The sequence below is a fragment of the Dryobates pubescens genome, chromosome 8, assembly GCF_014839835.1.
Source record: "Dryobates pubescens isolate bDryPub1 chromosome 8, bDryPub1.pri, whole genome shotgun sequence".
Classification (NCBI taxonomy): Eukaryota; Metazoa; Chordata; class Aves; order Piciformes; family Picidae; genus Dryobates; species Dryobates pubescens.
Genome location: NC_071619.1, coordinates 12,877,510 through 12,904,645, shown reverse-complemented (window position 1 = coordinate 12,904,645; position 27,136 = coordinate 12,877,510). Strand labels below are relative to the sequence as shown.

The 27,136-nt window shown below is 56.1% G+C and overlaps 3 protein-coding genes across 3 annotated transcripts; 2 read left to right on the top strand and 1 right to left on the bottom strand.

Annotated features, from left to right (window-relative positions):
* Positions 1–907: 907 nt before the first annotated feature.
* EXOSC1 (exosome component 1) lies at positions 908–3,286 on the top strand. The gene is made up of 8 exons (XM_009908109.2): positions 908–946; positions 1,361–1,476; positions 1,635–1,709; positions 2,275–2,363; positions 2,570–2,603; positions 2,727–2,777; positions 2,874–2,958; positions 3,060–3,286. Exons 1-8 carry the CDS (start codon positions 916–918, stop codon positions 3,164–3,166), a joined length of 588 nt encoding a protein of 195 aa, XP_009906411.2. The 5' UTR covers positions 908–915; the 3' UTR covers positions 3,167–3,286.
* Positions 3,287–3,865: 579 nt separating this feature from the next.
* PGAM1 (phosphoglycerate mutase 1) lies at positions 3,866–6,506 on the bottom strand. Its single transcript, XM_054163811.1, has 4 exons — positions 6,271–6,506; positions 5,597–5,871; positions 4,939–5,119; positions 3,866–4,853 (listed from the first exon to the last, which is right to left on the bottom strand). The coding sequence occupies exons 1-4, from the start codon at positions 6,407–6,409 to the stop codon at positions 4,684–4,686; spliced, it is 765 nt and encodes a 254-aa protein (XP_054019786.1). The 5' UTR covers positions 6,410–6,506; the 3' UTR covers positions 3,866–4,683.
* Positions 6,507–6,895: 389 nt separating this feature from the next.
* RRP12 (ribosomal RNA processing 12 homolog) lies at positions 6,896–17,828 on the top strand. The gene is made up of 34 exons (XM_054163453.1): positions 6,896–7,068; positions 7,703–7,938; positions 8,025–8,108; positions 8,331–8,407; positions 8,595–8,700; positions 8,870–8,986; positions 9,094–9,232; positions 9,353–9,480; positions 9,759–9,857; positions 9,941–10,032; positions 10,110–10,221; positions 10,385–10,482; positions 10,585–10,699; positions 10,965–11,107; positions 11,284–11,405; positions 11,504–11,568; positions 11,677–11,839; positions 11,932–12,086; positions 12,447–12,514; positions 12,697–12,790; positions 12,998–13,156; positions 13,276–13,356; positions 13,682–13,787; positions 13,930–14,037; positions 14,158–14,315; positions 14,642–14,733; positions 14,836–14,994; positions 15,155–15,327; positions 15,444–15,560; positions 15,869–15,918; positions 16,195–16,273; positions 16,511–16,578; positions 16,911–16,993; positions 17,494–17,828. The coding sequence occupies exons 1-34, from the start codon at positions 6,930–6,932 to the stop codon at positions 17,594–17,596; spliced, it is 3,888 nt and encodes a 1,295-aa protein (XP_054019428.1). The 5' UTR covers positions 6,896–6,929; the 3' UTR covers positions 17,597–17,828.
* The last annotated feature ends 9,308 nt before the right edge of the window (positions 17,829–27,136 follow it).

Here is a 27,136-nt window from a genome sequence, read left to right as displayed (position 1 = left end):
CACTCCTCTCTGTCCCTAGGAAACCGCCTGCAGCAACACAGTCACAGGGATGATGCTCCACCAGAGCCATGCAATCTTCTCGGCCCAGTCAGCCACCGCCCTAACCTAGGCACAACCAGGGGCTTGCCCTGTTGGGTCCAGCCACTCAGCCCCCAGCCCTGTGGCACCTTCCAGTGGCACCTTCCAGTGGCACCTTCCAGTGGCACCTTCCAGTGGCACCCAGGTTCACAACGCCGAGGTCCCCCAGTTCAGCAGCACCTTGCCTCACGGTGCCAAGACACCCTCAGGCACCCAGCCCCCATCACGCAAAGGCTGCCCAGAGCAACAGCAAACACCCCTCAGCCCCACTGCACCCAGCCCCGTCACACCCGGCATCCCCAGCCTCGCACCACCACCAGCTCCTCCAAGCGCACAGCACCCTCCTTCCCCCGCCCGCTGCCTCCCAACCCGAGTACCTCACAGCAGCTACCGCCACTGCCTCCCAGCCCCACAGCACCCCAAGCCAGGCTCACAGCAGCCCCTATATGGTCTTTCAGCCTGGTCAGGCCCATAGCACCCTCCCAGCCCCCTGAAAGCCCACGGCCCCTCCCAGCCCCATGCCGCCCCGCAGCAATAGCCCCACCCAGCACCGCCGACCTGCCACCCGCGCCCCGCCGCCCGCTGCCTCCATGCCCGGAGCCCGGTGCCCGCCGCCCTCACGGCCCCACGAGCGGCGCCCGCCGCGCGCGCACTGCGCCTGCGCGCCGCCAGCGCCGAGCACGTCGGGAAGCTCCTTCTGCCGGCGCTGGACTACAACTCCCAGTGGGCAGCGCGCCGGATGGGGAGAGCCAATAGCCACAACGCTTACGGCGCGGCCTTGCGGCTAGGGGCCAATAGGATGAGGGTTTTCTGCGAGCGAAAGCCTTGACACTGAAGATGGCGCCTCCCGCTCGGTACTGCGTCCCTGGTGAGTGCGGGCCCGGGTGGCTGCCCGGGGAGCGCCAGGGCATGCTCGAGGCTGGAAGTTGCCTATGACAGAGGGTGGCCCGGCTCTGGAGGCTGTCCGGGATGAAGGGTGGCCTGGGTGGCGTGCTTGGGTTGCTGGAGTGGGCTTCCGGGGCAGTGGGTGCCCGGGGCAGGGGAGAGGTGTGGGAGAATGCAACCTGGAGCCGAGGGAGGCGGCTGTGTAGAGTGGAATTTGCCCCGGGGGCTGCAGGAAAGCACTACCGGGGGACAGAGGAGGGTTACCCGGCCACACAGGGTGGACAAGCAGCGGGCAATGTTCCCTGGGGCCGTGCGGAGCCTAGGACCCTTGGAACGGGAGCAGGACCAGGATGCAGGGTGCCTTGGCAGCATCAGCCACTGAATCCTTGTCCCTTAGGCGAGCGGCTCTGCAGTGCCGAGGAGGCCACAGCTGGTAGCGGGACTTACACCCGACATGGCTTCATCTTCTCATCACTGGCTGGCTGCGTGGAGAAGAAAAGTGAAGATGGTGGGGTGAGCACAGCCACAGTACCCATTGTCCTTCCCTAGAGACAGCTGCTGGGTGCTCAGGCTGCACAGCCCCTTCCCAGTTGGTGAATCAGGCTCTGATTGGGCTTGACTGGGTTCATGGACCATGCCCTGAGCTAACCCTCCTGTTTGGTGTCCTGCAGCTGCCTGTTGTGTCGGTGGTGAGAGATGCTGAGTCCCAGCTCCTGCCTGATGTGGGGGCTGTGGTGACATGCAAGGTAGGGCACTGCAGTGTGCTGTGATGCTAAACTGCACAGCCTTTGCACTCTGCCTTCTTCTGATCTTTATTCCAGTGCACTTATGGGGTGGGATGAGGAGCCCCTGGTACCCTCTACACAACACCCATCAGGGCAGAGGAAGCCTAGGAGCTCCTTTGAGTCCCAAGAAGTCACCAAGAAGGCAGATGGGGGACACCTGCCTCTTGACTTCACCAGCCCTAAGACTGAAGTGGGCTAAGGGAAGGCTTTATTTTGCTGTGCCATACTGAACTTTTTCTGGGGCAGAGTGCATGGAGATCAGTGCCTGGGGTAGCTTGGAGAAAGGGTGGCACAGACTGGGTATTAACTTCCGTATGGCTCTAATGATGGGAGAGGGACTGGGCTCACAGGAGGTCTTAGCCTTCTTTGTGTGCCTTGAGTTGCACAAGTAAGCCAGGTGTCCCACCACTGCTTTGGTCACAGGCTTCCAGTTCTGTCTGCACCCTGCTCTTTCACTGCCTGGAGTGGGTGCCCTGGGGTGAGAGCAGGCCGGACTTGGCACTGATTCCCCTTTTTGCCTGGGCAGGTTTGCAGCATCAATTCTCGCTTTGCCAAGGTGCACATCCTGTACATCGGCTCTGTACCGCTGAAATCCACCTTCCGGGGCACCATACGGTAGGGAGAGCGCTGGGTTCTCTGCAGGACGGGCTGCCGGCTTTTCTGGGCAGTGCAGCCAGCTGCTTTGGCAGGATCTCTGCCCCAGGCACTGGGCAGGTGTCCAGCAAGTCCTGGCAAGCACTCAGGGAGTTCGGTGCAGCTTTTGCCACGGGCTGGAGCTCCTTTGCTCTCCGGCGCTCAGATCCCTCCGTCTCATTTTTCAGGAGAGAAGATATTCGAGCCACGGAGAAAGATAAGGTCAGTGAGGCACTGCCAGTGACTGTGCTACTGCAGCTGTCCCTGCTTTCTGATAGTGGGGAGCCCTGCTGCTGCTGAGCACCCTGACATGCTCTATGGTTTTGCCCGTTCTTTCCCACACAGGTAGAAGTGTACAAGAGTTTCCGCCCTGGTGACATAGTCCTGGCCAAAGTTGTATCCTTTCCCCTGGTGCTGGGAGGTTGTGCTAGGGACAGTGGGTTTGCTCAAGTCCTTTTGAGGAGGCTTTTCCCTTAACCCCCGTCTAACAAGATCTCCCTGGGGGATGCACAGTCCAACTACCTGCTGAGCACAGCAGAGAATGAGCTGGGTGTGGTGGTTGCACGCAGCGAGGCAGGTAAGGGTGGGCTGTGGAGCTTGGACAGTTCTGCTTATTCCTTTATGCATGGAGGAATGCTATTTTGGGAAGGGGAACCCCTGACACGTGGTGTCCCTTAGGGGTTCAGATGGTGCCCATCAGCTGGTGTGAGATGCAGTGCCCACAGACACACACCAAGGACTTCCGTAAGGTGGCCCGTGTGCAGCCCCAGTTCCTGCAGACCTAGCGGTCCCCAAGGAGCTGCCAGGATCCTGCAGGGCCAGAGGCTGCTGGGCTGGGGCCAGAGCAGCCTCTGGGCTCCAGCCTTCTCTGAGCCTCCAAGAGGTGGGAACACAGAAGATGGAATTTCTGGGTTTGGATAATAAATATTTTTTGATAGCTCTGTGCTCTGTTCTATTCTGGCCCAGAGCAGCTGCTGGGGCTGCCTGAAGCATGCTGCTCTAGCAGAGCTCTTGAGACAGTTTCTGCAGCATTGCAGCTGCAAGTGCGTGGTCCCAGCCTGCTGCTGGGGAAACAAGTGGGCAGCTTTACTGCAGCAAGGCCAATGGCATGGTGCTCTGCAGCTCTAGGTGATCGTCTCATGAGGTTGGTTTCCCTGTCAGTGTCAGGCATGTTTCCCGGTACTGGTAACTGATGCAGTCTGTGGCTGTGCTCAGCCCCAGGGCACTCTTGATCTCTGCTGGCTCTGTGCCCTGCCTGCCTCTGGGGACGACTGCCACACCCAAAGCCCTGAAACCACACAGCAGCAGGGCGTCACCCTCGGTGGCAGGGATTGCAGAGCTATGCTTTGCTCCTCGGAGCCCCACATGCCTTCTGCACCCCCACCCCTATACCCAGCAGCAATGGCTGCCTCACACATGCCAGGAGCTGGGTGAGGGCCAGCCCCACACCTGGGAGCACAGGCAGAGGAAGGCAGGACCCACTGTTTGTTGCGCATGACTCCTTTATTGAACTGGAACAAGACAGCTGCTACGTCGGACAGTTACACTGGCCCCGTGCAAGGCCAGGCTCGTGGCGCCAGCAGGGGGGAAGCCACAGCGGCAGGGCTATTGAACACACACGTGGGATAGGGCACAACACCACCTGTGTCGCCAACAGGGCTAGGATGGGCTTTGCCTGGGGGAAGTGTGCCTGGACATGAACTTCCAGCCAACCCGCTTGCTCCCTCCCCTACCCTTGGCCAAAGGCAATAAGTTAAAGCAGGGGCTGGCAGAGCTAGGTCCCTTGGGTGCTGTACCGCATGCACCAGAATACAACCCTTCCACTGTCTACCCATCCTGCTCCTTGTGCCATGTGCCCATGAGGGGATGGGTACCCATCTCAGTCACTGCCTGTGCTGTGCTTGCCCCGCTGCTCCCAGGATGACTACATCAAGCGACAAAACTACAGTAACCGGGTGAAGAGAGCTGTCAGGAAAGCAAAGCAGAAGAGGAGCCTGGCACTGTGAGGGATCACTTGGCACACCCCCCTGCAGACTGGGCCCAAGGGCTGCAATCTCAGCACAGAGAGGTGCATGGTTGTGGCCTAATAGAGCCAGAGCTCCTGCTCACACCACGTGTGTGGCACCTCACCCTTGGGCACCAGGCTGTCTGCAGAGGGGAGCCTGGTCCCAAGGGAACGGACCTAATCTGGGGAGCTGCTCCAGTTCTGCAGCTCCAAGTTTCTATGGCTGTGAGGGGTGTGCACAGAGGGGTGGGGGGATATTGGGAAGGCTTATCTACTACGTGCTAACCTGCCCCACCCTCACTTCTTGACCTTGCCCTGAGCAGCAACAGCCTCCATGGCCTTGCGCACGGTCTCCTCATCACCTAGGAACTGCATGGGCTTGACAGGTTTCAGGTTCTTGTCCAGCTCATAGACGATAGGGATGCCAGTGGGCAGGTTCAGCTCCATGATGGCCTCTTCTGACATGCCTGCAAACACAGAGTCCCTGTAACTCATGCCTGTTCACACAGTGCCAGACAAGGCAGCTGGAAGACCCTCACTGGGCTATCATACCTTCCAGGTGCTTGACAATCCCACGCAGGCTGTTGCCATGGGCAGCAATAAGGACTCGCTTGCCCTCTTTGATCTGTGGGACAATCTCCTCGTTCCAGAAAGGCAAAGCCCGGGCAATGGTGTCCTTCAAGCTCTCACATGTCGGCAGCTGGTCCTCTGTCAGGTCAGCATAGCGACGGTCCTGGGGAAAAGGCCAAGCTTATGCAGCAGCCCAACACTACCACCACTAGCAGCAGCCTTCATCCCACCATCCCAAATTCTTCGCCTGCAACTGCTGTGTGTAGGCAGAGCTAGGCTTCGAAGCAAAGATAGCCTCTGAAGTTTGAGCCTGTGCTCATCTACAGCTGGGGCTCTGAACCTCTCCTAGGGAAAACTGTATGTTGCTCGCTCTGGATGAAGAGACCAAAGCAAACATCCATGCACGGATCACTAGACTAATGATTAACAGCAGTATTGTCCCCTCTGGTTTGAATCTGTTCTGGGGTTTAACTCTCCAGGGAGGAAGTGGGACAAACACCCCAACACCAACCAGCATGGCAGTCCTGGCTGCTGCAACAGATGCAGAAGAGACCTTGCAGAGGAAGCCAGACTATGCTAGAGACCTAAGCTGACTTTTAGGAGCCTCATAGCCAGGCAGATGAAGAGCAATGGGTCTTACCTTGCTGATGGTGCTGTAGAAGGGGTGGTCGGACTGCATGGGAGGTGGAGGAATGTCGTAAGAGCGCCTCCAGATCTTCACCTGTGCCTCACCATGCTTTGCTGCCGTCTCAGCCTTGTTCAAACCTGTGAGGGCCCCATAGTGCCTCTCATTCAGGCGCCAGGTTCGGATAACGGGTAGCCACATCTGATCAATGGCATCCAGGACCGTCCAGAGGGTACGGATGGCTCGTTTCTGTACTGACGTGAAGCAGATGTCGAACTCGTAGCCGGCATCTGGAAAAGACCAGGAAAAAGAGAGGGTGGACGGGGACACCAGGAAGGTGAGTGCCGGGCCTTATGCAACCGGTTACGGGCCAAGGGCGGTGGCCTCGCTGAGCCGGTAGCGGTCGCGTCCCCGCCGCCGCTCGTCTATCCGTGCAAACTGTTCGGCGGCGGGGCCGCGACCGGTACCAGAGCATTGCTTCCAGTACCTCGGGCTCTCCCCACGCTACTGGAGCCCCCGTTCCGCGGCCCTCCCCACCCCGCTCCATTGGAGGCCACCCTCTCGGCATCGGGGGACACCAAAGCCACCCCTATTAGGCCCGAGGCAAACACGCTATGCCGCATCCCCCCCACAGCCTACCCGTCTCCGTCCACGTTGCCCCCCCCCGCCCTTTTACCAGTCACCCGTACCTCGCAGGGCCTCGCCACCGCGCCGCGCCTCTTGCTGACCGGCGGGGCTGAGATCGGCATCGTACCAGCCGCTGAAGCGGTTCTCCAGGTTCCAGGCGCTCTCTCCGTGGCGGACGAGGACGAGGCGGTAGGCAGCCATGGCGGAGGAGCGGAGCAGAGCGGAGTCCGGCACGCGCGCACCCTCCCCTCACGCTGCTGCCGCGCGCTACTGACGCTACCTGCGCGGCCCCGCCCCGCCCGGCTCGGCCAGGGCTGGCGCGCGTGCGCAGAGCGGCCGGCGGGTGGAGGCGCACGTAGTGCATGGCGGGGCCGCGAAGGGCGGTGCGACCTTCAGGGCCGTGACGTCACGGCGCCCTAACGCATACGCGCTAAGCTATTGTGGCAGCGGCGCACGGGCCCGGTGTAAGAGGTTCCATAGAGTTTTCTCCTCTTCGGCCCCTGTAGGGGCATGTCAGACAGGCTGTCTTGCTGACGGCTGACCTCGAATCTCCCATCCAAGCCCCAACCGGACACACCCCCACTCAGCTTCCCCGACACCACTCCCCACCCGCCCCTCCGCGAAGCGGCCAACCCTGAGGGCAGCGGTGCCCTCACTCAAGATGGTGGCGGGCGCCGGAAGCGGAAGGGGAGGGGGCACGGCACGTGGAGCCGGTTCCAGCATGGCGCGGAGCGGGCGGCTCCGTTCGGGCGCCGCTGCCAAGCTGAAGCGGTGGCGGAAGGGCCACAGCAGCGACTGCAATCCTGAGACCCGCCAGCACCGTCTGGCCGCCCGCAGCCGCTTCTTCAGCCGGCCCGCGGGTGAGGGCAGAAGGCGAGTGGGGTGGGCGGTTGTGGGCAGCTCCTAGTCGATGCCCGGCCCTTCTCGGCGGGAGCCGCAGGAGCGCGGGGAGGCTGAGAAGCGAGCCTTTGGGTCTTCGGCTCCAGAGGGCGAGGATGGGGGCGGAGGGGACAGGAGCCGCTGACCCTCGAGCTGCAGGCCCGGGAGGTGGAGGTGGCAAACCGGGAAGGAGAGCTGAGCCTCTTGCGGCTGTTTGCAAGCTGGTGCCTAGGACTCAGAGGGACACGAAATGTGTGCCTTGGCTGTCTGGTTGCCTGGGATAGAACTGGAAGAAGGTAAATCGGGCGAGGTACAAAGCACTTCAGTATTAAAGCCTCGGTACACCGCGGCACATCTGTGAGCATGTAATGCCGTTAAAGGAGATTGCTGGACTGTGTCCTGGTTTGTTTTCACAGGAATGAGAGACGAGCTCTCTCTAGTTATTGCCGTGCTTTCTCCCATCAAAGGAAATTGGCGTCTATGTCCCACACATTGGAGATGATCTCCAGCCAAGCTGATCTGGCTGCAAGGGGAGAGAGGGCTGTGGAGGGGTTCGGGGTGAATGGTAGAGCAACACGATGTTGTGGTTCTAAGCATAACTTTTCACCCGGGCAGAGAAAAGTAACTTGACAGTGGATGCTGTGAAGTTGCACAATGAGCTGCAGTCGGGGTCCCTGCGTTTGGAGCAGTCGAGTGATAACACTCAGCTCCGCATGGAAGAGGATGATGCTGTGGAGGCCACCACTGAAAAGTCCTCTGGCACCTTCCTGAGTGGGCTGAGCGACTGTACCAACATCACCTTCAGCAGGGTGCAGCGCTTCTGGGAATCCAATTCTGCTGCTCACAAAGAGGTACAGGCAGGATTAGGGCAGGGTTAGGGCATAGCCCTCTGGGTGTGAGGCTGAGAGTACTGACCTGTTCCACCTGCTCCTGGTAGATCTGTGCTGTGCTGGCAGCTGTGACAGAGGTGATCCGCTCACGGGGGGGCAAGGAGAGTGAGACGGAGTACTTTGCTGCACTGGTGAGTGATGATCTTAGGGAGGAAGCACAAGGGGAGCTGCTGTTGGCAGCATGGTGAGGTCTCAGGAGGGTTGATGGAGGAAAGTGCTGTGCTTATGGATGGGACCCTGGGTGTCCTTCAGCAGAGATGCTGTTGGGCTGCTCCTGGTTTCTCTGCCCCTGCTCCCCGAAGACGAGTTGGGGAAGGGCTGGCCTGGTGCAAACCCCTCTCCTCTGTTCCCAGATGACAACGCTGGAGGCAGTGGAGTCCCCAGAGTCTCTTGCTGCTGTTGCCTACCTGCTCAACCTTGTCCTAAAGCGGTGAGTGGATGGCAGAGGAGTGGGGAGAGCTACCCGGCCCTGTCATGGAAGGCAGGGGTTGGTGCTGTTCCCCTTCCCCAGGCTGGAGAAAGGACCCAGCTGGGGTGGTTTGAGGATGCTGTTCCCTGTGTGACTGCCACTGGCTGTGTGCTCTTTAGCCCACTGACATGCCTCCTCCTTCTGGCAGCGTTCCGAGCCCTGTGCTCATTAAGAAATTCTCAGACGCCTCAAAAGCCTTCATGAGTATCATGTCCTCGCAGGCCTGCAGCAGCTCCACCTCTGCCCTGCGATGGGTGAGTAGCCAAGAGGCACCAGCTGTGCCAGCTCTGCCTGTGTGTCCGGTGAGAGCTGGTGTCGAGGTGGCTGCTGTAAGGTGGTACTGGATGCTCAGCCTGAGGCTGTTGCAATAAAGAGGGAATCTCTTGGGGTGATGCTAACTCCCCTGCTGCTCCCTTGTCATAGATCCTCTCTTGCCTGGCCACACTGTTGCGGAAGCAGGACTTGGCAGCCTGGAGCTACCCTGTCACACTCCAGGTCTATCATGGCTTGCTGAGCTTCTGTGTTCATACTAAGCCCAAGGTGAGTGCCTAGTGACCCTGATGAGGGATGACACTGCCTTTGGGATTTATTTCTGGGGCTGGCTATGCCTCTGTGGCCTCTAAGCAGCTGGGCTCTCCTTCCCCCAGGTGCGGAAGGCAGCGCAGCATGGTGTGTGCTCTGTCCTGAGAGGCAGCGAGTTCATGTTTGGAGACTCAGCCCCTGACCATCACCCTGCGGCACCCTCCACTGCCAAGTTCTGTGTGCAGGAGATTGAAAAAGCTGGAGGTGTGGGGCACTGGAGAGAGTGTTCACTCCAGCTCTTTGGGCCACCCCTGGCACTATCACAGAGGCTCTGCCTTGGGTAGGCAGGGTGCCACAGCCTGAGATGTTGCTTTGCTCTCACAGGCACCAAGGAGGCAACCACTACCTTGCATGTGCTTGCCCTGCTGCAAGACCTTCTGCCCTGCTTCCCTGCAGCTGTGGTGAAGACCTGCTGTGAGACCTTGCTCCGAGTCATGACCCTCAGCCATGTAGTGAGTACCCTCACATGAGGAGTGGCTAGGGCAGTCTCCTTCTCCCTCACCTATGACCTATAAGGACTCAAAGCTACTTGTCTGCCAGCTGGGAGCCTGGAAGTGCAGGATGCTAACAGAGCAGCCCAGAGCAGCTGGTGCTTGCTGGCCTGCCTCCTGTGAAAGATATGGGGGACAGTCACAGCAGTGCTGCACTTCCTGGGGCAGAGCCTGCTTTGGGGTAGGGAGGGAGCAAGTGCAAAGCAGAGCCCTTCCTACTGACAGTGTGTCCTTCACAGCTGGTGACAGCGTGTGCCATGCAAGCCTTCCACAGACTCTTCAGTGCCCAGGCCAGTGTGGCCTGCCTGCCAGCTGAGCTCAATGCCCAGATCATCACTGTGAGTGTGGGATGTCAGTGTGGGGCAGGTCAGGGCTAGTAGTGCTGTGGCATTACCCACCCACCCACTCTCTACTTTCCCAGGCCCTCTACGACTATGTGCCCAACACGAGTGACCTGCAGCCACTGGTGACCTGGCTGTCCACCATGGAGCGGGCACACATCAACCTGGGCAGGTGTGGGCAGGGGCAATGAGGGGGGAGGGGGAGAGGCAGCCACCTGGTCTTTCACCTGTCCCCTCTCTCTTTCCCAGGCTGCAGAAGGACCTCTGCTGGGCTCACATGCCCCGCTTCTTCTCTGCTGCCATGAACTGCTTCCTCTCCCCACATTCCCAGGTGGTGTTGGATGCAGCACAGACCCTGGAGGTACCACACACACAGGAATCTCCCTGCTTGGCTGCCCTGGGGTTCATGGGAAGCTTTGCCTAGGAGTTTGGGGCTTGTCAGATAGTGGTGTGCCCCTCTCTGCCTGCTGGGCTGGGGGATCCATGGTCCACTGCTGTCCCATTTTCCCCATTTGCCTTTGCAGAACCTTTTGAATGAGTGTGTTGCTCCCCACATGGAGGACCTGGGCACCATCTCTGCATCTGCCCCAGCTCCTGCTGGCCACCTGTGCAAGATGTTCAGGTGAGGAGTGGCAGTGTGGGAGAGGCAGATGGCAGGCCTAATGGGCACCCTGATCACTGCTGGGTCAGTCCCTGCCAGTGCAGCTGTCTCTTCTCTCCTCAGATCAGTGGAAGAAGGCCTGACATACCGTTTCCACGCAGCATGGGACAGGGTGTTGCGGGTGCTGGAGGTGTTCTTTAAGACATGTGGGAAGCAGTGCCACCCCATCATGAGGAAGGTGAGTCAGGCTGGAAAGGCTCAGACTTGCCTGTGGAGATGGGTATGGTGGCTGTGCTTCTGCTTGGGCTGCATTGCCCTCTCCAGCTCAGGAGCAGGGCCATCCTGGTGCCTGCTGTCCTGCCTGTGGTGGGAAGAGTGTGCGCAGCCCTGGGGCTCGTCACAGGGACATGCAGGGCAGCTGGCATTCTTGAATGGGCATAGTGAGTGATGTGCTGGACCTGCCTCTGTGGCTCCTTTGTGACCAACCTGCCTTGTCCCCACAGTGCCTCCGGTCCCTGTGTGACCTGCGTCTCTCCCTACACTTCCCCTACACCGCTGAAGTGGACCGAGCGGTAGGGGCTGCTGTGAGCACCATGGGCCCTGAGGTGCTGCTGGAAGCTGTGCCCCTGGAGATCGATGGCAAGGAGTGAGTACAGTCATGGGGTAGTATATTTGCAGCCGTTTATTACAGTCTTGTTCTGTCCTGGAGATGTTTGGCTCTGCTGAGCCTTCCTGTGACTGGCTTTGGAGCTGGGTGGAAGTGTCTTGGGCCCAGGAGCTGATGCTGGCAGTGCTTCCCTGACCTGTGCCTTCCTTCCCCAGGGAGACTCTGGATTTCCCCCGCAGCTGGCTTCTGCCAGTGCTGCGGGACTATGTGCAGGGTGCACGGCTCGGCTTCTTCACCAGCTACTTCTTGCCCTTGGCAGCCACCCTGAAAAGCAGAGGTTAGGAGAGTGGGGTGGTGGAGATCCCAGCAGGTACGGTCCTGTGCTCCCTTCCCCACCTCCTGCTTCTCCATTCATTACCCCCTTCTGTTCTGCAGCCCTGGAGTTTACCCAGGCTGGGAAGAGCATGGAGGCCAAGATTTATGACACGCTGCAGTGGCAGGTAATGAGGAGCACTCAGGAGCCCTACCGTGGTGTACTCTTGGTTCCTGGCTGGGGAGCGTGAATGGGATGAAGAGTGCTGACCTCTACTTCTTCCTTTGTCTTCCAGGTGTGGACCCTGCTGCCTGGCTTCTGCACTCACCCAACAGACGTGCTGGGGGCCTTCAAGGGGCTGGCCCGCACCCTGGGCATGGCCATCAGCGAGCGTCCAGATCTCCGCCCCACCGTGTGCCAGGCCTTGCGCACCCTCATCCACAAAGGCTGTGAGACAGGTTGGTGGGGGCAGACCTTGGTGGCAATCCCTGTCCCTTGCAGTGACTCAGAGGGGAGATGCTGATCTGTGCCCTCATCATCCTCTCCCTAGATGCGGAGCGGGCAGAAGTAGGTCGCTTTGCCAAGAATTTCCTGCCCATCCTCTTCAATGTGTACAGCCAGCCCCAGGAGTCCGGGGGCAGCAGTGCTCAGCGCCGCTCCGTGCTGGACACCGTCCGTGCTTACTTGACCATCACTGATCCCCAGGTAAGGGGCGCCTGGCACCTGGGCTGGGCTAGCTCAGGCCAGCATCTCCCATCCTCACCGGGTCTGAGGAGGCTGGTGGCTACCCAACTGCAGAGGATAGGAAGCAAGAAGCTGAGCAGAGAGCAGCCATTTGTGCCCTCATGGGAAGGAAACACTTCCCAGCTGGTGCCCAGTCTTGGCAGCTGCATCTGGCCCATCATGCACAAGCCCTTGGTGAATTTGTCTAGCTCTCTTTGGACCTGCTGTGCTTCTGGTCTCCACAAAGTACTGTGGCAAGGTTTTTGCCAGGTGTATTGCAAGCTCTTATAAAACTGCTTCTCTCAGTCAGTTCCAATACTGCTCTGTTTCTCTGCCCTGTAGATGGTGTGTGGGTTCCTGCAGAAAGCGAGCTTGAAGCTGACCAGTCCTGAAAACACTGAGTTTGCCAGGTAACATCCAGGGACTGGTGCTAATGGGTAAAGCTGCCAGCTCCCTCCTGGTGAGCAGTGCTAGGGCATTTGCACTGTTGCATGTGGGGTGTGACACTCTTGTGCATTCAGTGAGACAGTCTTAGGTCAGGCAGTATTCGTGATGCTGCAGTCACCCACTTGCCAGCCATTCTTTGCTGCAGACTCTCCATCCTGGACCTGGTGGTGGCGATGGCACCCTATGCTGATGAGCAGTCTCTGGATTCCCTGTACCGCACCATCCAGCCTTCCTTCCAGGTGACTTGACCTCCAGCCCTGACTGATGCAGGGGGTGCAGCGGAGTACCTTCTGCTTGCTGCCAGCTAAAACCTGCACTCTCTAGGGCTGAGTAGGTGCTACAGGGCACAGGACCCTGCTGGGTGGCGTGGGGTGCTGTGGGCATCTTTTCAGACGCTGTGGCGAGGGGCTGCATTGGCTGTGGGGTCATGTTGGCTGTCCCCACAGAGCAAGGAGCGCAGCATGCAGAAAAAGGCATACCGAGCGCTGGAGGAGGTGTGCGCCGCCCCCCGCGCGCCCTGCCAGGCCTTCGTCCGCTCCCACCTGCAGGATCTGCAGACAGCGCTGCTGGAGTCGCTCAAGAGTGCAGCATCCCCAGCCAAGAGGGTGAGAACGAGGGCTGTGGGGGTGGAGCTCAGCTGCTCTGGGGAGGGGATGGGGTGGGCAGTGAAGGAGCCGGGTGTGTGTCCCTGGGTGTGCCAGTGTTGGGCTGTTTCTTTCCCCAGCCCCGACTGAGGTGCCTATTCCACATTGTGAAGCAGCTCTCCGCAGAGCACGAGCCCTTCATCACTGCCCTGGTCCCAGAGGTGAGCAACAGTCTCGAGCTGCACGTGGGGAAGTTTAGGCTTGATCTTAGAATGAAGTTCCTCACAGAAAGAGAGATTGACCATTGGAATGGGCTGCCCAGGGAGGTGGTGGGGTCAATGTCCCTGGAGGTGTTTAAGAAAAGACTGGATGAGGCACTTAGTGCCATGGTTTGGTTGATTAGATAGGGTTGGGTGATCAGGTGGACTTGATGATCTTGGAAGTCTCTTCCAACCTGGCTGATTCTGTGATTAATCCCTGGAGGCACCCACCTGGTTCTGGTCACAAGGGTGGCAGCAGTGAAGTGATGTCCCTTTTTGCTGTCAGGTCATTCTGTGTACCAAAGAGGTGTCAGTGGGTGCCCGCAAGAATGCCTTCCTGCTGCTGGTGGAGATGGGGCAGGCCTTCCTCCGCTTTGGACCTACTCCCCAAGGTGAGCTCCTGCTCTGCTTGCTCACCCTACAGCTGCTTTGGCGCCCAGATAGTTGTTCCCATGCTCAGTACCCTACTAAAATGGACCGGGGTTGTTGCTGGGCAGCTGGCAAGCGAAGGCCTGAGCTGTGCCCCTCTTGCAGAGGCTGTGCAGCGGTTCCTGCTCCTGGTCTATGCGGGGCTCACGGGGTCGGTCACCATGATCAGCTGCACGGTGCTGGCACTGACCCGCCTGTTCTTCGAATTCAAAGGTGAGTAGGAGCAGGAGGGCCAGGGGGATGGGGGCAGCACAGGGAGACAAGGCAGCACCTCCCAAGAAAGGTGGGTGCTGGGAGGAGGCCAGCTGTGGCTGACCTCTTCTGTGGTTGCAGATCACATGGAGCTGAGTGTGGTGGAACAGCTGCTGCAGAACATCTGCCTGCTGCTGGCCTCCCGCACACGGGATGTGGTAAAGGCGGCCTTGGGCTTCCTCAAGGTCACACTGCTGCTGGTGGACCCCAAACAGCTGGCCAAGCACGTTCAGGCAATGGTGAGATCCTGCACAGGGTGTCCTGAAGAGGGTGATGGGGCAGAGCCTGGGCAGCTGAGGGCATCTTCAATTGCACCCTGCACTGAGGAGCCAGGAGTTGAACTGAGTGGCTGAGAAGGCAGTGAGGAGGTCCCTCTTGAATGCTGGCATGAACCTGCCAGAGAACCCCCATGAACCAGCGCTTCCAATCAGGGACACTTCCCTATGGCCCTGCCTGGGACAGGTGTGAGGAGACAGTAGCAAAGTGGGCAAGGTGGCTGTTTTGTGGGAAGGGTGGGAAGCCTGGGGCAGGAGTGTTTTGGTCTCAAGGGTCTCTGTCCCGGCAGCTGGAGGCCCTGGGGAACCTTTCGGATGACATGAGACGCCACTTCCGAATGAAGCTGCGGAACCTCTTCACCAAGTTCATCCGCAAGTTTGGGTGAGAGAGAGGCTCCTCCGATGTGCTGGGGCTGCGAGCGAGCTCACTGGGAAGCTGTGTGGGAGGAGGTGGGCACTGACTTGCTCTCTGCGCACTCCACAGCTTTGAGCTGGTGAAGGGGCTGCTGCCAGCTGAGTACCACAAGGTGCTGGTGAACATCCGCAAGGCAGAAGCCCGGAGCCGCAAGCAACGTGCCCTGAGGCAGGCGGCCGCGGATACGGAAGAAAAGGAGGCACCACCAACACAGGCCAGAGGAGACAGGTGAAGATGGGCCCGGTGGGAGGAAGGAGTAGCCCTGTCAGACCTGCTCAACTGATGCATCTAGAGATGCTGGGGACGTTTACAGGGCTGTTACGTGCTGTGAGGCACGCTGGGGTCTGCTACTGTGTTCCATTTCCTTCATCCTCTGCCTTTTGTCTAGCATGGAAGAGATTCTGGCTGACTCTGAGGATGAAGGGGAGGAAGAGGAGGAACAGCAGCGGAGTAAGGAGTGGAGGAAGCAAGGAAGGCAGAAGGGCCAGGCCTGGCTGAAGGAAGGGGAAGAGGATGAGCCCCTCAACTTCCTGGACCCCAATGTGTCTCAGCGGGTGCTGGGTGAGAAGTGGAGCTTTGGATGGGATGGGTGGGAGAGATGGGGCAGGAGCTGGTGTGATGTCTTGCTCCCAGGTGTGGGTCCTTCCCCAGCCTCTCACCCATCTCTCTCTGAACAGCCACCAAGCCAGGCTCCAAGCGGTCCAGAGGAGTAAGCCATGACTTCCAGGTGTCTGAGGATGGGCGCCTGATCATCCATGAAGAGGAGGAGGAGGTGGATGATGATGAAGCCAAAGGTACTGCCTGGGCTAGGGGGGGTGCCACACTAGTCTTGCACTGGTACTGCTGATAGGTTTCCTCCTGCCATATGTAGGAGCTTGGGGAGAAGGGATGTGGGTGGAAGCAAGAGGGGTTGGTGTGGCCCTGTGTCACAACAAGTGGCTCTTCTGGGCCACTGTCACCAGGAGGGTACTGGAGTGGACACAGTCATTACTGCTGGTTTGACAGGGGAATCCTGCTCCCACAGCCCACTCCAGGGACTGGCATAGTACAGGGACTTCCCTGTGCCTGCATCCCACACTGACCCTCTTGTCTTGTACTGTAGGAGTGGACGAGGAGATGGCAGATGTGCTGCAAGACATGGGTCTCCGCAGTGTGAGTATGGAGCTCATAGCCCTGAGGAAATGCTGGGGGAACTCAGCTTGCCAAACCTTGGCCTGTGCCATGGCAGCTGCAGCTCTGCCCAAAAGGCCACTGGGGATACCAGGCAATCACCAGCTGCTTGGAGGGGTGCAGGAGGCTGGCTGGGGACAGGGATGTGCACAGGCAGTCTGCAAGTTTTCTGGGGCCCCGTGGGAAGCCAGGGGTCTATGGGAGGGCAGAACGGTAAGGACAAACCAGCTGCAGGGTCCCCAATGCTTGCTTCAGCAGAAGAAAAGCCAGAAGCGTCGTTTCAGAGAGGAACCAGATGATGAGGAACCTGAGGCTGGGACCTACTCTCAGTACAGAGGTAAGTCCTCTGCCTGTGTCCAGATTAGGGCTCCCAAAGATGCTGGAACCACATTCCCATCTTACTGGGCTGCTTCAGGGAAGCTGGAGCAGAGAGTTTTGCTTGTGGGAAATGATCACCCTCTTCTGCTGTCCTCACACCCAAGAGCTGAAAGCTAAATGAGGAACAGCTCCCCCAGCTTGTAACTGGGAAGGGGGAGCCCTGGGATCCCCTTCCAACACATTCCCTGTTTTCCAGCTGGAGGCTCCGGGATCCACCGGCAACTGAACAAGGAGCCAGCCCTTGGTGCAGAGTACAGATCCAAGGTGAGGGACAGGATTTGGAAGGGGGAATGCCTGGGGCTTTGCTGGGGTGGAAAACAGCATTTGTTTGCTGGAGGTCCAGAACCAAGGCTGGAGAGGATCTCTGCTTCAAGAGGAATTGCCAGTCTTTACCTGTGAAACATATTCAGCCTGTCTTGAAGTCTCTGTCCTTCCCTTGCCCTGGCCAGTTCCTCCTCACTGCTCTAAGCAAGTGCCAGAGCCACCACCCCACTGCAACATAGTCTTTGGGTTGGCCAGGTGGCAGGATTGCACCAGAACAGGACGCATGCATCTCACCTGGTGCTGCATCTTCTCCGTGTCACTGTCTCCCACAGAAAGGTAAAGGTGACGTGAAGAAGAAGGGCCAGCTTGACCCCTATGCCTACATCCCCCTGAACAGAGCCAGACTCAACAGAAGGTGAGGCTGTCTACAGCTACCTGAAGAGTGGTTGTAGCCAGGTGGGGGTTGGTAACCAGCAGCAGAATAAGAGGACACAGTATCAAGCTGCACAGGGGGGAAGTTTAGGCTTGATCTTAGCCTTCACAGCTCTTCACAGAGAGATTGCCCGTTGGAATGGGCTGCCCAGGGAGGTGGTGGGGTCAATGTCCCTGGAGGTTTTAAGAAAAGCCTGGATGAGGCACTTAGTGCCATGGTTTAGTTGATTAGGGCTGGATGATCAGTTGGACTTGATGGTCTTGGAGGTCTCTTCCAACCTGGTTGATTCTGTGATTCTTTCCAGAAGGGGTGCAGGGGTGGGAGTAAGACTAAACCCTGGGTTTGGTTCTGCCATTTCTCATGGGGGTTTTGCAGGCCTGGGAGCTCCCTGCGAGCCTCTGCACAGTGTTTGGAGCATCCCTGTGCGTTTGGTGTACCCAGTGCCTGCACTAACCCAGCCTCCTGCTCCTTCCTCCTTCCAGGAAGCGGGCAAAAATGCAGGGCCAGTTCAAGGGCCTGATGAAGGGAGCCCAGCGTGGAGCCAAGGCTGGCCACAGAAACCGCAGGAAGGCTCAGCGCCCCTGAGGAGCCTCAGCTGTTTGGCCTGCACCTGCCTGAGAACAGACAGCATGCTGTGGTGCCTGGGCACTGGGGGCCCGGGGCTTCATCAGTGGAGCAGCAGGCTCTCCTTTGCAGAAGGTGGCCTGTGGCTGTTTGAGACTCTGGAAGGCCACTCCATTGTATTGCAGGCTCATGGCTCAAGCCCTGCCCTCTTGTGCCTGGAGGAAGGCATTGGGTTACCTGGCACAGGGGTTGGGGGGTGTGTGTGTGTGTGTATGAGAGAGCAGGTAGTGAGTAATGAATTCTCTATATTGATAAATGGCCACTGGTCCTACCCAGCCCTGATTCCTCCTCTCCTCTTTTAAGAGCTGGGCACACGGTGTCTGTTGTGCTCTGCCTGCTGCCCTGGTGTCCTGGGTCCTGCTGATACTGTAGCACTGCACTCCACAGGCACACACCTGCATCAGTCTGGGATCTGAGGCCCCAGTGAGGGGCTTGGCCTGGGGCTACCAGGAGCAACAGAGCAGTGAGGCAGTGCCCATGACCCCTGCCCTCCTGGCACATGTGCAGTAGGGCTGATTTGTGGAGTTGGACAAAAAGAGAAACCAGAAGTGGAGGAGTCCTTTGCTTATGACCAGTTTTCTTACACAAACTTCCTCTTGCTAGGACCTTCTGCCCTAAACTATGGGCCAGGGGATCTGTGCCATATGGTGAGAGTCTGCCATTTGGCTGCCACTGGTTTCTGTCCAGCCTCAGCTTTTCCTTTGTCAGCCATGCCTGGCTGCAGGGCAGGAACAGTTCAATGCAAATTAATTCAAATTTGCTGGAAAACTGCTACTGCCAACCTCCATGACTTTCCTTTTCCCTTACCAGTGAGAGCTGAGAAGCATTTTCCTCTGCTCTGACCACCTCCTGACAGCTAGATCTGAGCAGCACAGAAAATCCTGGACCTTTTTAGTGGTTCACCCATCTCAGGTTGGCCTGAGCATCCATTTTTGCCCAGCTGCTTCTGCACTGCGCCCAGAAGATGGTGTTTAGCCACAGAAAGCTGAACATGCTGAAGAGAATGAAATTGAGGCTAGTGGATACAGGCCCCATTGCTCACCCTGCAAAGAGCCTGTACTTGTGAACATGGCTGGCTTTCCCTTCCACTTCTACATGAAAAATACTTTAGTCCTTTGTCATTCCCTACTGTGGTAGCTTACAAGCTGGAAGTGCAGTGCTTCTCAGTCTGTAAGCTGAAGGGATTGTGCCTGTTCAGCCCTTCACCTGCATGCTTTTTTCTGGAGGCTGCAAATTCAGTTTTGAGGCTCTTATGTGCTTTTTGTTGTTTGTTTGTTTGTTTTCTCCCAGCTTGTTTTAAAAGCCTGGGGGTGGAGGAGGAGCTCTTGTACTGGTATTGGTCCTGCCTTGTCAGGAGCCTGCTTCCCCACCCAGGGCTCTCACTTGGACCCTTGAGACGCAGGACCATGCTGAGGTCCTGCCAGTAGGGACCCCACAGCCTGGCTTACAGGACAGGCATGTCCAACAGCATTTCCTGACCACGTTCAGTCAGCAGGAGCTACATCCATCTTCCTCTACTGCCTACAACCTTGGCCTGATGCCCTCCCATCCTTGAGAGTAGGACAGGGGAAACAGGCAGCAGTCACCTGAGCCCTTAGCACCTGTAATACATGCCTCCAGCCTTACCAGAGCTGTCTTTCTGCTTTCTTTTCTCTCCTTGGAGACAGGAAGGCTATAGCTAATTCATTTAAAAGCTCCAGATTACTCACTGTATTGTTCTTCATTTGCATGTTGTTGCTTAAATTAGTGCATGCCTGCATGGAACAGAAGAGTTTCATTAGCACAGAGGATGGTGTTTGCCTGAGCTTGTGTCCAGAGAACAGATTCTTCTGCAACAACATCTTGTTAATCAGCTAATTAATCATGTAATGCAATAGAAACCCTTGGAGAGGCGATGTCATCCTGGCCAAGAAGGCTGGCTGTGAGTCAAGCTTGCTCCCTATCATCATCTGTCCCTGCCAAGCAGCAGAGCTGCGTCTTGGGGGCCCACAGGAGCCTGAGCACAGCTCTCTGCTGTGAAGCAGGGTGAGGGGAGATGTGGGGTCCTGCTTCCTGCAGATTCCAGTCATAAATAATCTGCAGTTGCCCACAGAGAAGAGCAAGATGGGGACCTGGGGTGATGCTTGGCTTTTGTTGCTCAAGCTGAGAGGTGGTTGGAGGCTATTTCTTCCCCCATTAAACCATGCAGCTCCTTTCCACGGGCTACAGCAGACACCAACAGCGAGACTGTGTTCAGCAACGTGTGTAAAGGGCTCTTAGCCTTGCAGGCACCAGCTGCAAAGCAGGAGGTTTCCAAGTTTGGGCTGCCGGCATGCTAGGCACGCTCGAGGAGAGGCTGGCAGGATGAACAGGCTTCCCTTGGTGCTGGCTGAGTGGCCCCTGGACTGACTGGGGCAGTTGCAGATGCCCACTCAGAACTTTGAGGCTTAAGATGAGAAAGAAAATACAGTTTCCTTACCCTAGAAGCTACCTACTTGGGTTGTGTCCACTGTGGCATGCCGCTGATAGGGGCAGACATGCTCAGTGAGGCAGTGCCCACACGGCACTGCAGTGCCTTTGGGGCTCCCCCTAGGCATGCCTGAATCTCCCCAGCTCAAAGATTCAGCATGCACTAAGGTGCAGGGATAGGAAAACCCTCCTGAGGGCAGCAGTATGAGAGGAGTCTTGCTGTCTATTCTGAAATGAGTGGCAGTAAGATAATTAATAGTGGAAGTTTAAAATGTCAAGGGATCACTCCAGCTAAAACACAGTAAATTAAAAAAAAAAATACCTGATTGATTCCTAGTCCCCTCAGCACTCTGATCTACAGTTTCATTTCTAAGAAGTTGTCCTTTCTTGGTTGATGCCTGAATACTGTGTGCAAACCAGGTGGAGGGCCACAGGGACCCTGGTTGGAGGAAAGGCAGGTGCTTCCACCCACTGAGGGAAGAAAAAAAAGAAGGAAAATTGCTTTCTCTGTGTTTCTTCATCTAATTTCTCCTTGAGGGTGAGCAAATACAAAATATATTCAAACTAAGATGTGACTCAGTTTTTATGGTGTAGCTCATGCTTCTTGGAACACTTGCTGTGGTCTCTGCAGGTTTAGGCAGATCCTAATGCCTTGGTTATGAGTAAGCCACATTTTAAGTGTTTCCTTGAAATGGTTGCCATTTGTATTTTTCTGCTGCATACTGAGGCTTGAGGTGTCAGGTGTACACAAGACAGCACCACAAGAACTTCCACAGCTCTGGACTGGTGCTGAGCACAGGGCCGTGGCCTCCTACCACATGAATACTAGAATCATCATAGAATGCTTTGCCTTGGAAGGGATGTTTAAAGGTCATCTGGTTAAACTATATCCCTGCACATTGCAGGGAGGTTGAACTAGATCAAGTTGCTCAGAGCCCCAGCCAGAATGACCTTTAATCTTTCTGGGGATGGGGCTTCTACCACCTCTGGGTAACCCATCCTAGTGTTTCACCATCCTCAGGGTAAGAAATGTCTTCCTTGTATCTACTCTCTTTTGGTTTAAAACCATCACTTCTCATTCTATTGCAACCAGCCCTGCTTAAGTCTGTCCTTGTCTTTCCTATAGGCCCCCTTTAAGTACTGAAAGACTTCACTAAAGTCTCCCTGGAGCTTTCTCTTCTCCTTTTTGTGAGAGGTGCTCTACCATGGGGAAAAGAACCCATGCACTTTCTTGTCCTCATTGCCCTCCAGCAGTGGCAGCATACCAGCCAGGTCCCGCATGCTGCTGCAGCTCACGGGCAGCTGATGCTGGGGAGCGCTGGGGCAGGCTGGCTGGCTGCCATCAGGCCTGAGGGCCAACTGTTGATCCACTCTGTTGCCCTGAGGAGTCTCCCTGCACCCCAAGGGTCCCTGCAGGTTGTAGCCTGCTGCAACAGGGGCTGGATCCCACACTATGCTACAGGCTTGGGCAAGAGCGGCTGGAAAGCTGCCTGGCTGAAAAGAACTTGGGAGTGCTGGTTGACAGCCAGCTGAATGTAAGCCAGCAGTGTGCTCAGGTGGCCAAGAGGTCCAGCACCATTGTGACTCTTATCAGTGTTACCTGACATAAAAGACTCTTGAAACAGAGATCTGTTTGGCGAGGAGACATTGCTTTATCCAGGGCTGGGTGCTAGAGGAGATTTCCAGAGGGTGGATTTGTACATGACAAAATAACACCTATCGAATACAATTATCCTTCCTCCCTACAGCATACACAGAAGGTTGCACAAGGTTAGTTTAACTCGTGTGCACACATTCGATGGTCCTTGAGCTGGTTATTTGTTTTGCTTCATCCCGACTTGCAGCATCTAAGGTCAGTGTGTAAGATCATAAGGTTCCTAACTCTCTAGACAAGTGTTAAGAGGTTTTCAAGGTTTCACGTGATAAATACAGAGACGACGTGGTTATTCTTCGACTGTGTCAAAACCCCCGAGGCTGTGGAAGGCAACAACTGCATGGATCAGTGGTTCTGGGGTAGAACCCCGGCGCCCCCGAGCCCGCTGCCAGCCTCTAACTCCCAGCATGCCGCGCGCGGCACAGGCGGCCGTTTCTCCCTCCTCGTGCGCGCGGATCGGCAGTTGTCCGTTCGAACCGGCCAATGGCAGCGGGGGAGAGCCAGTTGCAGCCAATGGTGGTGGGCGTGCCTAGCGGGGCGGGGCCGAGGGTGGGTGAGGCGAGCCAATGGGGAGGTGGAGCGGCAGGTATGAGATGGCGGCGGGATCACCGGCGCCCTGCGGGAGGCGCGGAGGCAGGTAAGAGTAGGGTCCCCAAGGGACCGCTCCCACCTTGCCCCCTCCCTGGCCCCTCGCTGCAGGGCAGGACGCTGCCCAGCCCTCTGCGGACACACCGCACCTGTCTGCGGCGCCCTGCTGGCGGGCAGGCGCCCGCCGGTGCGCCTCGGCCCGCCCATTGCGGCGCTCCCCCTGCGAGCCGGGCTCTCGCTGCGGCGGGGCAGCTGTTCCTGCGGCTGGGATCCTCGGCTCCCTGCTGACGATGCCGCTGCCCGCCGGTGCTCGGCTACGCCGCAGAGCAGTCCCCCCTCGCCCCGCGGGATGGACGGGAGGGGATCAGGGTGGGACGCTGGGGGCATCGTTGTGTTGGTTTGCGGCACTTCAGTGCTGCCGTTCCCCGGTCCCCGTTCGTTCGGCGGGAGGAGAGTGCTCCCTGCAGCGTCCCTGTGCTGCATTGCAGGGAAAATACCACTTGTCCCTCCTTCCAGAGGAGAGAGTCAGCTACAGATGACCTTCCCTCGGGCGGGGGACTATTCCATAGGGAAGTGCGTCCCTGCACTCAAGTTAGCAAAGATAAGTGCCCGCCTTGCGGCTCTGTCCCTGCTCCGGCCCAGCCGCTCGCTGCCTGCATTAGTACGAGCCGTGCTGTGGAGAGGCTGCCTCTTTTCTGCAGCCGCAACGTGAGACCTAACGTCGAGCCCTTGGCAGTTGCAGGGTTTGGTAGGGTGATGGCACTAGACAGACTTGCTTTGCATCCAGCCCTGTTTCTCCTTCGCTTTGTCCACTCACCGCGTGGTATTCCTGCTTTCTAAGTGAACACGAAATGTCAGCTTCATGTAATTCGCCTTTAGCACAGACTTTATACACGCGTGACCGTTCTGTGACTGCTGCTGATAAAATAGTGGAGACTGTGTGAGCACCTCACTGGAACAGTGTTGTGAGAAAACTGCTTGAAAGACTTGTCATATCTTTCCATTTTATTCTTTTCCTGTACGTGTAGCATGAAGCTGCAAACTGAGTGGTACTTCTCGTGACTTGCAAAATACAGTCGAGGGTTTGCACATCCAGCCTGGTTCACAGTGGTGCTGTACCCTTCTCTGCTGAGTGGAATCTATCCTTATGAAGTCTGATGTGCTTATCTGGGGGCACTGAGTGGTGTCTGTGGTGAGGCAGAGCATTGCTCTGGAAGGAGGTACAAAGAGATGGTGCTCAGTGTGGCACATCTGGGCAGAGAGTGCCTAAAATGCTGGCCTGCTAAAGGGATAAGTATGCCCTGTACAGTTGCTACTTGCAAAACTCTTTGGATAAGGCATTTTAAATGTGTTCTGGGTCAGTCCAAATGACTGAATTTGTTCTGTGCTGACAGTTGTCCTTAAGATGCAATCCCCCAGCTCTTCATCCCCCTGCAGGTGACTGTTAAAAGCCTGAAGAATGAGTTTTACTCCAATGCTTCCCGTCACTCACAGGTAGTACCAGCAAACAGATCTCTTGCTTTGCAGGTCTGTCACCACACATGGCACAAAACTTGCTTTTACTTTTTAATTTTTTAAAATAAAAAGTATGTTTCACTACTGTGCTTTCCCCCCATATTTTCTTTCATCTGGAGAGAAGCACAAGTTGGCTGGTAAAGCTTGCATACTGTGTGTGTGATCTTACAGTGTGCTGACTTTAAGACTGGAAAGGAAAGCTGGTTGTCTTAACCTCCTTACCAAATGTTACTGAACACGACAAAAGATGATTTGTGTGGCTCTCCCTTCTGTTTGTGGTTCTCTCTAACCTCTGCCTGGCTTTTCATAACTGAGAATGATGATTGCATTGTGCCTGAGTGCTCAGTTTCAAAAGGGAAACATCTGTCTGGTTAATGAATGCATTTAATGTTTGATTCAAGCAGTGCCTAAATGCTTTGCTAGGCACTTAGTATCCATATCAGCTATTTGATATGGCAGGAGTGGGATGAGTGGAAAGGAAAAAGCCATGGGCCTGGAAAGCACAATGTGCTGGAGAAAGGCATCTTGCTAAAATGGCTTGATAGAGTGTCACTGCAGAACTGGACATCAAGACCTCACATTGGGAACAGGTGATGAGAGGAGACACTGAACTGACATCTGTGTTCTGCTGCTAATGGCAAAATGGCCATGACTTAATGGCAAAAAGTCAAAGTGATGTGCTGAGGATCATGCAGAAAAAAAGGCTGATTTCAGAGTTAAAGCCAAGTCTGAACACATGGCTACTTGTCTCTGAAGACAGCCTGGAGCAGGGATCAGTCCTATTCAAATATTCCCTTTTCCACAGCCTTCACTAAAACCTTTGAGACCTAGTTTTGTGTTTAACCTTATACTCAGTTCAAGCCCTGTCAAGAATGCATCCAGACCTAAACTCAAGGCTGTGTTGCATCGATGGTATTTCTGTATACTTGCACATAACACCCTCTCCTGTTCTCGTTCAGAGTCTGGGACAGGCTTGCACAACAGGATCCTTGTTCTGATACAGTTCAGTTTATTGTCTTTTTTTGCATGAAGGGCGAGCATTGCTTGCCCACGTAGCCCACGGCAGCATCTGGCTCCCCTTGCGAGCCTGGTCGTTGCCTTGCTGCTGTGCACACATTTACAAGCATATGGAAATGTCACAGGGTGTTGTTAATGTTCCTTTAAAAGTACAGGGGCACTCCGTTCAGCCTGAAAGCGAAACACTGCGTGCTGGACACTGCCGGGAAATCAAATTCCTGGTCCTAAAGGTCAGCAGTCTTCAGTGTATGATTTAGTAAGTGGCATGAACAGATGGGAAGGAGACAGAGCAGAATGAAAATAAAATGTTGGCTAATATCTAGTGGTTGCACTGAAGTCAAGTTCCTCTTGGAAATACTGTCCCCCTCTATGCCAGGCTAGGCTGCTGGTCACAGCTGAGGCCTTGTGTTTTCCACACACTTCAGAGCCAGCTCTTTCTGCGGGATCTCATTTTCACTTGCTTTTTACCTGGAGGCAAGAAGAGGGATCTGAGGTCCTTTTCCTTGGTCTATACTCTGCTGGGTTCAGGCACAGACCTGCTGTGCTGCTTTTTTCCAGAGTTACACCAAACCTTCACTGTGATCTTTGGGGGACTGCCCGTGGGTTCCTGCGTTCCCAAGTCACAGAGGTCTTGGGGCCAGCATGAGGAGAGAAATGGGAGGAGCTATGATCCTGTGGTGTGATAAATTTGGCTGACCTTTTGTTTCAGAACTTCACAGGTCTGGTGTGTTCCTGGCCTACCACAATGCCTTATGCTTATTGTGTCTGACAAGAGCACTGGGCACTTTTCTCCAAGGTACAACAGCCTCACTCCCTGGCTCTTGGCCTTTCTCACCTCTGTGCTAGGCAATTGCAATTAAGCTATCTAGAGTTTCCTCATAAATTTTTTTTTTCCCAGAAACTGTAGATGGCAAGCAATGTGATAAGCTGGTTAAATAATTGCCTGCCAGATGCCTTATGAAAACTTTGAATGTGTTTGCTTTTGGCCTATAAAACTAATAACTTGGAGTATGGCCAAAGCATCCTTTCTTCCTGAGTAGTAATGTGGCAGCTCTGATTTTTCTGAGGCAGGAAGTCCTCAAGGGAGCCAGCATTAGTTTCCCTTTCTGTTTTCCTGCAGCTCAGGCACAAGGTTGAAACATAGTTTTACAGTTGGGGAGTTCCTCCTGGGCATTCCCACAGCCCTATTTGCAAGCTGTCATATAGCAAGAGACAAGTGTGCTGCGGCTGGCTGTGCCTTGGAGAGCAGGAAGCCTTTTAGGGAGCATCCGTCACCAGCTCTCCTCTCACGCACATGGCACTTTGCATCCTCCTGAGTGGCCCCTAGAGCAGCACATAAATATATCACTGCTCCCTGGGCTCTGCAGAGAAACCAGGTGAATCCAGACAGAGATGACCTGCCAGATGGGACAAGAAGAGAGACAGTTTATGTAAGAGTAGAATAAAGTGACAGTATCTGTTATTGTTATATGAATTCTGATAGCTCTGTACAATATCCTGTTTGGGTTTTTTTGACATCACAGCCTGCCCAAATTCCCTTCTAAAGCACCAGTTCCCTATTCTGCTCAGTTTGGTGAGTTAATTGGACTGCTTTGTGCATCTCCATCTTTCCAGCACCACATGCTGTGCTGCTCTGCGACTGGCCCAGCCTGTTTATCTGTGTGCCTCCGCAGCCCTGACCAGATGTCACCAGCTTATTTAAATGCTGGCATGCATCCAGGTGTACCTCATTGCAATTCCAGCTTGTGAGAGTTTACACATTTGGAACATGAGATGTGGCCTCTGACATACTTGGTGGTGTCTGCAGAGGATTGCTGATGAGGCTTGATGTGCTCTTGTGCTTTGCATACACCATGATACAAAATAAAGACACAAGCCTGCAGCTTACCCATTGCACCATCAGAGCGAAGGAATGTCAGGGAATTACAAAAGTTTAATGAACAAAGTACAAGAGCTGCAGCTTCCCAAGCACCTTGGTTCTCTGTTACTTGCCACCACCCAGCTGAGCTGGCTGTGAGTCCTGAACCAGGTCTTGGTGACCATCTCCAGAAGGAGGTTCATGCTTGTCTGGTCTGTTCTGGGTGCTGTGGAAAAGGGGTACATGGCCCCCTCAGACTGCGATGCTCCTACCCTGCTGGGAGTGTCCAGATGCAGCCATACAGTGCCCTGCAATGCTCCTGTGGCTGCCTGGTGCCAGTGGCCTGTTGCCTCAGCCTCACCTAGAGCTCCTGACCGGCACCTGGAGCTCAGTTTGTGCCTTCTCAGCCCCACATCCCAGC

What these genes read in the sequence shown, in the direction of transcription:
- EXOSC1 (XM_009908109.2), top strand. Translation starts at nt 916, where the DNA reads ATGGCGCCTCCCGCTCGGTACTGCGTCCCTG. An exon ending in AGAAAAGTGAAGATGGTGGG is followed by an intron (nt 1,477 to 1,634) that starts GTGAGCACAGCC and finishes GGTGTCCTGCAG; the next exon opens with CTGCCTGTTGTGTCGGTGGT. An exon ending in GGGCTGTGGTGACATGCAAG is followed by an intron (nt 1,710 to 2,274) that starts GTAGGGCACTGC and finishes TTGCCTGGGCAG; the next exon opens with GTTTGCAGCATCAATTCTCG.
- PGAM1 (XM_054163811.1), bottom strand. Translation starts at nt 6,409, where the DNA reads ATGGCTGCCTACCGCCTCGTCCTCGTCCGCCACGGAGAGAGCGCCTGG. An exon ending in CGGTGGCGAGGCCCTGCGAG is followed by an intron (nt 5,872 to 6,270) that starts GTACGGGTGACT and finishes GGTCTTTTCCAG; the next exon opens with ATGCCGGCTACGAGTTCGAC. An exon ending in TCTACAGCACCATCAGCAAG is followed by an intron (nt 5,120 to 5,596) that starts GTAAGACCCATT and finishes CCTTTTCCCCAG; the next exon opens with GACCGTCGCTATGCTGACCT.
- RRP12 (XM_054163453.1), top strand. Translation starts at nt 6,930, where the DNA reads ATGGCGCGGAGCGGGCGGCTCCGTTCGGGCGCCGCTGCCAAGCTGAAG. An exon ending in CAGCATCCCCAGCCAAGAGG is followed by an intron (nt 13,157 to 13,275) that starts GTGAGAACGAGG and finishes TTCTTTCCCCAG; the next exon opens with CCCCGACTGAGGTGCCTATT. An exon ending in AAGTTCATCCGCAAGTTTGG is followed by an intron (nt 14,734 to 14,835) that starts GTGAGAGAGAGG and finishes CGCACTCCACAG; the next exon opens with CTTTGAGCTGGTGAAGGGGC.